This window comes from Oncorhynchus gorbuscha, unplaced genomic scaffold, assembly GCF_021184085.1.
Source record: "Oncorhynchus gorbuscha isolate QuinsamMale2020 ecotype Even-year unplaced genomic scaffold, OgorEven_v1.0 Un_scaffold_1605, whole genome shotgun sequence".
Taxonomy (NCBI): domain Eukaryota; kingdom Metazoa; phylum Chordata; class Actinopteri; order Salmoniformes; family Salmonidae; genus Oncorhynchus; species Oncorhynchus gorbuscha.
This window is the reverse complement of record NW_025746336.1, coordinates 117,976-128,360: the sequence shown is the minus strand read 5'-3', so window position 1 is coordinate 128,360 and position 10,385 is coordinate 117,976. Positions and strand designations below refer to the sequence as shown.

Below are 10,385 nucleotides of genomic sequence, written 5' to 3'. Positions count from 1 at the left end.
TTATATCAAATCAATACATAAAGCACATGAGGGAACACAAGCATACATAGATTATAAACAATAGACAATCGAGCTGGGGGTACAATATCACATTACAATTACACAAGGACCTTAAGGGACATGCATATACTTACAATTCTAACAGCTTTTTTGTTAGTAGAGCATTTAACCGTCTTAAAATACAGTTACATTTCCTTTTGTAGGGTACGAAAATGTGGTTTTCTGTTTGTACATTTACATTTGTGTATATGAAATTTGGCCAAAATAATAATTAAATTAATTACAGAAAAATGTTTCAGCTTATTTCTATTGTATGTAAAGAATCCAAACAGTACATCTCTCCACAATAGTGTAAAATATTCATAAATGTGTTCAATTATAAACCTACTGATGTCTTGCCACAGTTTTCTTACATGCATACAATGTCAAAAAAGATGCAACACTGTTTCTGGGTGGTCATTACAAAAGGAGCATTTTGAGTTTCCTTAAACTTCTTCATATAGTGGTTGGCAGGATAATATTTATGAATAATTTTAAAGGAAACTTTTTTCTAACAGATATTATCAATAAACCCATTCCAATAAGGCATGACATAAGGTATAGATACAACATCCTGCTGAAACAAGGATCGTATCGCTCTGTTGTTGAATGGACAAAAAAGTGAAACAAATCTTTCCTACTGATGAGTCAACACGTTCCTGAACAACATAGCAACATATATATATATATATTTGTGTAAACGTCAGTACACCAGAGGAGAAGATGACGCTGTTGCACATGTCGTAGTTGGGAACAGGAAGTTCCGGGTAGAAAACCACAGAACTGTGTTATTTCGATAGTGGTTGTGTCCGTTTCAAATGTATTATTGTAGGTATGTAATAGCATGTTTAACCTTTCAAATGTCGAGAGAATATATAACATGCTAGTTAACAAATCCGTCAAGGTATTATCACGTTTGATAAAGGTTTTAATTGTACGTGTTATTTTGGGGTCAAACCGAGTGAGTGAAGAACGTGATTTAAAACGATGATTTTTCAAGTCACTAGACTTTGGGTTTGTCTGAGTGTATGTACATCATTTCGTCAAAGTCCACCTATTTGAGTTCGTTTTTTACATGTTCTTGGTTTTGTGTAAAATTATGTTTATGAGCTGGTAAATAGCCTCGTCCAAACCATCCTGATCTCGCGAGTTTACATATACTTGTTCATTTGTAAGCTCGCGAGATCGGGATGGTTTTGACGAGGCTGGTCAAATGGCGGCTTCAGCGGTTTTGCTCGTGGTGAAATGGCGACACGAGGACCAAGTGTCTGCGGGTTATCGCTCCATCCTTTTTCTTGATTAATGAATTAAGGTCACTAATTAGTGAGGAACTCACCTAAACTGATTGTCTATGTTTTAATTGAAAGGAAAAAATAAAACCCGCGGAGACTCGGCCCTCAATGGAATGAGTTTGACACCCATGTAGTAGTAGAGGCGCATGTAGTATAGTAACTAGAGGCCCAAGGTAGGGAACTAGAGTAATAATGTGTCCGAGTGGAAAGTTGGAATGGTGTTTGAGGAAACCACAGGGTGTAAATGAGGCCCTATCTGATTAACCAAGGCCATAAAAAAGAGTTGAAGTTAAACTAGTCTGCATCCATGTAAATGAGAACTTGTTCTGAACAAGCCTACCTGGTTAAATAAAGGTGAAATAAAAAATAAATGGAAGATCGTTAATATCTTGTGCTGGTCAGGTTCAGGAAGGTAAGATTCTTCAAAAGGAAAATCATAATGGGACGAAGCTCAGACGCCATGACCCTGGAGCTGATGCTACATTGAAGGGAGTAATAATCTCTGAGGTCCCAATATCTATGTCCATGGATGATAATGTTAAAGAACATGTGAAGGGGGACAGAGTGGTTGAAGCGTATCAGTGCTGTTGAGGTGTTAGAAGGTTTTGTCTGGAAAAGTACAGAATAGGATTCCTTCGCTTCAATGTCAGAGATTTTGACCCAGCCTCCTCATTCAACCAATCAAATGTATTTATACAGCACTTCTTACATCATGCCAAAGAATGGGACATGTAGCTGTTGAGTGAAAAGATGTGCCAAGTGTTGTGGGGAACATGATTACAGTGAATGTTGGAGCAATGTGACAGTTAAGTGTTGCAATTCTGTAGAGGACAAAGAGCAGCATTTGGTGGATGCCAGGTGCAGAGAGATGCTCAGAGATATAGAATCTGTCATGATCTATCATATGCAGAGGCTGTAAGACAGACTGGTGGAACTACAATGCAGACTGATGAAGCTTCCATGGCTGGTCCCGTAGTTAGAGGACCTACTGTCAGACTGATGGAGCTTCCATGGCTGGTCCCGTAGTAAGATGACCTACTGTCAGACTGATGGAGCTTCCATGGCTGGTCCCTGGTAGTAAGAGGACCTACTCTCAGACTGATGGGAGCTTCCCGTAGTAAGAGGAAGGCTGGTCCTGTAGTAAGAGGACGTACTGGATAATCTGGGGGTGGATTGTCTCAGCATGATATAAACCCCAATGTTTGCAAACACAGAAAGGGTTCTCTTGATAATGTTTATTGGAGGTGTGGGAGAGTTTTTTGGGGGAAGGGGATTGTGTTGTAGAAGTTAATAGGGATTTCTTGGTTTATTTTCTTAGTGCTGAATTAGACAGACATTGACCTTAAATGTTTGTTTGCGGACCTCCATGATACCATAGGAGGTCTGCATCAACGGACTTCAGTGCAGGTAGTGCCTCATCAGAGAGAGAACATTTCAGTTGCTCTACAGTTTTGAAGCTGAATGTAATGATTATCAGTTCTTTACATGTGTACTAATATTCAGACACATTCAGTAGTTTCTATATTTATCTATAATTCAGGGTTTTCACACAGGGCTTCAAGTAAATTAATATTAGTGCCTGAAAAGTCCTTGAATTTGACTTGCCACTGTACGACCCCTGATAATTCTTAATATGGTGTGAATGGGAAATACATTTGGTTTTTGTGAGAGAAATAATACAGTGAAGACAAGGTTATTCATAAAATAGTACATAGTGCTGCCTGAAACATACTGTGATCTTGTACTAAATGGTTTTTGAGTCATTTATGTGAATTTAGGAAATCTACTACAGATTAAGTGCACTTATGTTGTGCAATTTAAAATCTGTACTTTGTGTCTAATGTGAATGAATGTTTTGTCAAGGATTAGCTACCGGATCTACTGAAATTAGATAATTGAACAAGAAAAACAAGAAAATATTTTTACAGAATAAAGTGCCAGAACTGTCAAGAAAATAACTTTTGTGTCCGTTTGTCTTTATTACTACAGACCGACTCAGATTAAGTCTGAGGCCAGTAATATCAACAGTGAGGACAAACCCAGCCTGCCACTCTCCTTCCACACTGAGTAGAAACCTACAGTCACTGGGTCCTGATTGTGACAGTGGAGCCCAGTTTGCCTTGCAGGATCCAGAGATGGCATCAGTGAATCTGGAAGACTGCAGTCAAACACTGGAGCTGAATGTCAACATTAAAGATGAAGAAGAGGAGGAGAAGATTAGGACAATTGTTAGTCATGGTAAGAGCTGGTTCTATCTATAAGTTATCTTCATATATTAGACCTCCATAAGTTATGACCAGTCTATTGCTAGGTTGAATTCTGTAATTCTGACATCACACATCCCTGAACAACTCAAGACTTCACAGCGAAGCAAAAACAATTTAAACTTGTATCGCCTGCTTTTGCCCACACAGTGTCTCAAGAACGTTGAACATGTTTAATACCCTCAATCACCAAGTTAGGCATACCTCATTTCAACATAGGCCATGACATCATCACTGTCAATATTGAATTATAATTCTTCACGTTTTACCAGTGAAATGACCAAGCTGCGTCTGCATGCCAATCGTTTGATTTCAATCAATTTCATGGGAATATGCATTTAAATCTTCTTGAATTACTGTTTGGTGAGCAAATTAGAGCAGAATGTCACACAGGGACACTTTTAAAAACGGGTCTCAAGGAATGTCACACAGGGAGACTTTTAAAAATTGAGTGAAGTAGCAGCTAATGCTCATAAAGAGCCTAACTATTATTATTATAATTTAACTTCATTTAACTAGGCAAGTCATTTAAGAACCAATTATTATTTACAATGACGGCCTACACCGGCCAAACCCGGATGACACTTGGCCAATTGTGCACCGCCCTATTGGACTCCCAATCACGCCTCTAGCACCTGTTGTGATACAGCCTGGAATCTAACCAGGGTGTCTGTAGTGACGCCTCTAGCACTGAGATGCAGTGCCTTAGACCGCTGTGATACAGCCTGGAATCTAACCAGGGTGTCTGTAGTGACGCCTCTAGCACTGAGATGCAGTGCCTTAAGTTTGATGCTCATAAGTTTGATGAAATTCCATCATCTTTCAGTCCATTGGGGCTATTTACTTCCTTTTGTAGCTCTTCACCAGCTTCTTGAATGAAAATAGTGTACATAAATATAAACGCAACATGCAACAAATTCAACGATTTTACTGAGTTATAGTTCATTTAAGGGGTGGCAGGTAGCCTCGTGGTTAGAGCATTGGGCCAGTAACCGAAAGGTTGCTGGATCGAATCCCTGAGCTGACAAGGTAAAAATCTGTCGTTCTGCCCCTGATCAAGGCAGTTAACCCACTGTTACCCCCGGAAGGCCGTCATTGTTAGTAAGAATTGTTCTTAACTGATTTTCCTAGTTAAATAAAGGTTAAATGTACTAATATATATATATATATATATATATAATATATATATATATAAGGGCATCAGTCATTGGAAATGAATTAGGCCCTAAACTGTAGAGTTCAGATGACTGGGCAGGGGTGCAGCCATGGGTGGGCCTTGGAAGGCATAGGCCCACCCACTTGGCAGGCAGACCCACCTCAGGTCCTGGGCTGACGTTGTTACACGTGGTCTATGATTGTGAGGCTGGTTGGACGTACTGACAAATACTCTAATACGACGTTGGAGGCAGCTTATGGTAGAGAAATGAACATTCAATTCTCTGGGGAAAAAACTGTACCTTTTAAAGTGTCCTTTAATTGTTCCCAGCACAAGGTGCAACTGTGTAGTGATTATGCTGTTTTATCAGCTTCTTGATATGCCACACCTGTCAGGTGGATGGATTATCTTGGTAAAAGGGAAAGGCTCAATAACAGGGATGTAAACATATTTGTGCACACAATTTGAGATAAATAAGCTTTTTGTGTGTGTTGGAAAATTTCAGAGATTTTCTTATTTCAGCTCATGAAACATGGGACCAACACTTTACATGTTGCATTTATGTATTGTTTTCGGTGTAGTTCGGCATTACTGTTCTCTCCATGGTCGGCTGGAATTTAGCCTGAAAAGGATTTGAGAAATATGATATAGACCTTCGTCTCGAGAATATCAGATCTCAACAACGATTGGAGAAGTGTTGAACATAACCAGTAGACTACCACATCCTGATGATTTATATCTGATACATATATATTTAATATTTTATAGATCAAGTTGTAGAAACATCTCAATGATGATCAATGGAAACAGGATGAACCTGAGTTCATTTCAAAATTTTGGGGTCACTTAACACCAGTCTCAACGTCAACAGCGAAGAGGAGACTCCGGGATGCTGGCCTTCCAGGCAGAGTTGCAAAGGCCAGTTGTATTGCTTCTTTACTGAGCACCACAGTTTTCAGCTGTACTAACATAATTGCAAAAGTAGATAGATATTCCATAAAATATCTGCCAGTTTCCAGCTACAATAGTCATTTACAACAATAACAATGTCTTCACTGTATTTCTGATCAGTTTGATGTTATTTTAATGGACAAACAATGTGCTTTTCTTTCAAAACAAGGACATTTCTACGTGACCCCAGACATTTGAACAGTAGTGGATATTTAATATTTTGTATAAATCAAGTTGTAGAAACATCTCAAGGATGATCATTGGAAACAGGAAGCATCTGAACTCAATTTTGAGTCTCTTGTTTTTCAGTTTTTTTTGTTTTTATACATTTGCAAAAATGTCTAAACCTGTTTTCACTTTGTCATTATGGGGTATTGTGTGTAGATTGCTGAGGATATATTTTTATTTAATTATAGAATTAGGCTGTAACATAACAATGAGGAAAAAGTCAAGGGGTCTGAATACTTTCCGAGGGCACTGTCAGACCCCTCCCATTTCTCCCAATTTAGTACGTTACAGCCTTCTTCTAAAAATGTGTTTCCTCGTCAATCTACACACAATATCCCATAATGACATCACCATATCCCATAATGACATCACAATACCCCATAATGACATCACAATACCCCATAATGACAAAGCCAAAACAGGTTTTTAGAAATTCTTGCAAATGTAATAAAATAAAAAAAGAAGCTTATTTACATAAGTTTTCAGACCTTTTGCTATGAGATGATCCTTGAGATGTTTCTACAACTTGATTGGAGTCCACCTGTGGTAAATTCAATTGATTGGACATGATTTGGACAGGCACACACCTGTCTATGTCAGGTCCCACATTTGACACTGCATGTCAGAGTTAAAACCAAGTCATGAGGTGGAAGGATTTGTCCGTAGAGCTCCATGACAGGATTGTGTCGGCACAGATCTGGAGACAGGTACCAAAACATTTCTGCAGAATTAAAGGTCCCCAAAAACACAGAGGCCTCCATTATTCTTCAATGGAAGAAGTTTGGAACCACCAAGACTCTTCCTAGAGCTTTGGTCAGGGAGGTGGCCAAGAACCCGATGGTTCTTCTCTGTCAGAGCTCCAGAGTTCCTCTATGGAGATGAGAGAATCTTCCAGAAGGACAACCATCTCTGCAGGACTCCGCTAATCATGCCTTTATGGTAGAGTGCCCAGACGGAAGCCACTCCTCCGTAAAAGGCACATGACTGTCCACTTGGAATTTGCCAAAAGGCACCTAAATGACTCTGACCATGAGAAACAAGATTCTCTGGTCTGATGAAACCAAGATTGAACTCTTTGGCCTGAATGCCAAGCGTCATGTCTGGAGCAAACCTGGCACCAACCCTACGGTGAAGCATGGTGGTGGCAGCAGAATGCTGTGGGGATGTTTTTCAGCGGCAGGGACTGGGTGATTAGTCAGGATCAAGGGACAGATGAACGTAGCAAAGTATAGAGAGATCCTTTATGAAAACCAACTTGAGAGCACTCGGGACGTCAGACTGGGGTGAAGATTCACCTTCCAACAGGACAACGACCCGAAGCACACAGCCAAGACAACGTGGGAGTGGCTTCGGTACAAGTCTCTGAATGTCATTGAGTGGCCCAGCCAGAGCCCGGACTTGAACCCGATCAAACATCTCTGGAGAGACCTGAAAATAGCTTTACAGAGACGATCCCCATCCAACCTGACAGAGCTTGAGAGCTTCTGCAGAGAAGAATGGGAGAAACTCCCCAAATACAAGTGTGCCAAGCTTGTAGCTTCATATCCAACAAGACTCAAGGCTGTAATTGCTGCCAGAGGTGCTTCAGCTAACTATTGTATAAAGGGCCTGAATACTTACATAACTGTAATATTTCAGTTATTTCTAAAAACCTGTTTTTGCCCTTATCATTTTGGGGTATTGTGATGTCATTATGGGGGTATTGTGATGTCATTATGGGGTATTGCGATGTCATTTTGGGGTATTGTGATGCCATTATGGGGTATTGTTTGTAGATTGATGTGAAGGGGGAAAAACGATTTCATCAATTTTAGAATAAGTCTGTAATGTAACAAGACGTGTAAAAAAATCAAGGGGTCTATTTACTTTTTGAATGCAGTGTAGATGTTATTTCATGCTACTGAGACTTGTATGGATGACACCAGTATTGTCAGCATTTGTTTTATTCACTGGGCTATCTGGAGTGTTCAGAGAGTAGACTAAAGAAGTGAAGTAGACAAACTGCCAGTGTTTTAAAGTTCTATGAAGTGAGTATGTATAGTTTCTAACCCTTGTGATAGTGAGTGGAGGATGATATGAAATGAGTTGTGTTGTGTTAGCTAATCCAAGTTTATCATTTTAAAGGGCTAATTGATCATTACAAAACCCTTTTGCAATTATGTTAGCACAGCTGAAAACTGTGGTGCTGATTAAAAGAAGCAATAAAACGGCCCTTTTTTAAGACTAGTTGAGTATCTGGGTCATTTGTTTCTTTCAAAAACATGGACATTTGTAACTTTAGAATGCATTAATTTATTTCACCACTATTGTTAGTGTATTAATTCATTAATAAATAAAAATTGAACCTTTATTTAACTTCCTTTACATACTGGTTATTGTCCGGAATTTCGGATGACTGACGTGCCCAAAGTAAACTGCCCAAAAGCCAGGATATGCATATACTTGATGGCATTGGATAGAAAACACTCTGAAGTTTCTAAAACCGTTAAAATAATGTCTGTGGGTATAACAGAACTGATATGACAGGCGAAAACCTAGAGGAAAATCCATCCAGAATATTCTTTATTTGAGGTCACAGTTTTTTTCAATGCTTGCCTATGGGATATACAAATAGATAGGACCCAGACTGCAGTTCCTTTTGCTTCCACTAGATGTCAACAGTCTTTAGAAAGGGTTTCAGGCTTGTGTTTTGAAAAATGAACAAGTATTTGTAGTTTTTCCAAAGTGTCCCCCATTAGAAAAGTAGCCATGTTGCGCGCATCAACGAGAATGCGCTCTTCATTATTCGTCTTCGCTATTGAACACACTATTCTCCGTATTAAATATGATTGTTTATTTAGATATTAGAATACCTGAGGATTAATTAGCAACATCATTTGACTTGTTTGGACCAACTTTACCGGTAACTTTTTGGATTTGTTTGTGTGCATGTTGAACGAGTGAATTACTGAATCAAGCGCGCCAACTAAACTGACAGTTTTGGGATATAATGAAAGACTTTATCGAACAAAGCAACCATTCATTGTGTAGCTGGGACCCTTGGGATTTCAATCAGAGGAAGATCTTCAAAGGTAAGTGATTTATTTAATTGCTGTCTTTGTGACGCCTGTGCTGGTTGAAAAAGTATTTTGACGTGGGGAGCTGTCCTCAGATAATAGCATGGTATGCTTTCTCCGTAAAGCCTTTTTGAAATCTGACAACGCAGTTGGATTAACAAGAAGCTTTTAAATTATGTCAGACACTTGTATTTTCATGAATGTTTAATATTATGTTTTTTGTATTTTGAATTTCGCGCTCTGAAATTTCACCAGATGTTGTCGTAGTTGTCCCACTAGCGTTTGGACATGCACCCAAACAGGTTAACTAGGCAAGTCAGTTAGGGAACCAATTATTATTTTCAATGACAGCCTAGGAACAGTGGGTTAACTGCCTTGTTCAGGGGCAGAACGGCAGATTTTTACCTTGTCAGCTCAGGGATTCGATCTTGCAACCTTTTGGTTGCTCTAACCACTAGGCTACCTGTCACTCGGTATGGCCAGAAAAGGACTGGTCACCACTCTGAGCCTGGTTCCTCTCTAGGTTTCTTCCTAGGTTCCTGCTTTCTAGGGAGTTTTTTTGTGGCCACTGTGCTTCTACATCTGCATTTCTTGCTCTTTGGGTATTTTAGGCTGGATTTCTGTTAACTTCACTGGGTAGGGGGCAGCATTTAGAATTTTGGATGAACAGCGTGCCCAAATTAATCTGCTTGCTACACAGGCCCATAAGCTAGGATATGCATATAATTAGTAGATTTGTATAGAAAGCACTCTGAAGTTTCCAAAACTGTTAAAATAATGTCTGTGAGTATAACAGAACTGAACATAACAGAACTGATATGGCAGAAAACCCAAGGAAAATCCAACCAGGAAGTATTATTATTATTCCATTGAAAGCCTATCCACCATACAAAGACTTAGGACCCAGTGGAAATCTGTCTTCCTCAACATGTGACCAGTCTTTAGGCATTGTTTCAGGCTTTTACTCTGAAAAATGAGGGAGATACACCGCTTTCAATGAGAGGACAGTGGAAATTTCCATCCATGAGCCAGGCACGTGATCGGGAGCGCGCATTTCTTGTTTACCTTTTTCCATTGACGAAGCTTTTGTCCGGTTGAAATATTATTGATTATTTATGACAAAAGCAACCTGAAGATTGATTTTAAACATCGTTTGACATGTTTCTACTATCTTTTATTGTGTTTTTTGACTTTTCGAGAGTGCTTATTGTGCCTTTGGATTTCTGAACTAAACGCACCAACAAAACTGAGGTATTTGGACATAAAGATGAACTTTATCGAAGAAAACAAACATTTGTTGTCTAACATGGAGACCTGGGAGTGCCACCAGATGAAGCTCATCAAAGGTAAGTGATTAATTTTAATGCTATTTCTGACTTTTGTGAAGCTCTCCTTGGTT

At 39.3% G+C, this 10,385-nt stretch overlaps 1 protein-coding gene across 5 annotated transcripts in view; it reads left to right on the top strand.

Annotated features, from left to right (window-relative positions):
- Window positions 1–772: 772 nt before the first annotated feature.
- Window positions 773–10,385, top strand: part of LOC124023352 (oocyte zinc finger protein XlCOF6.1-like) — a 97,294-nt gene continuing 87,681 nt past the window's right edge. For 4 of the 5 annotated variants that reach the window (XM_046337879.1, XM_046337863.1, XM_046337873.1 and 1 more), the window contains exons 1-2: window positions 826–867; window positions 3,321–3,569. In XM_046337879.1, the coding sequence (XP_046193835.1) occupies window positions 858–867; window positions 3,321–3,569 (259 nt within the window). In that variant the 5' untranslated portion in view covers window positions 826–857. Of the gene's footprint in view, window positions 872–3,320; window positions 3,570–10,385 lie in introns of all 5 variants that reach the window. The other variant, XM_046337866.1, reaches the window with a different exon arrangement.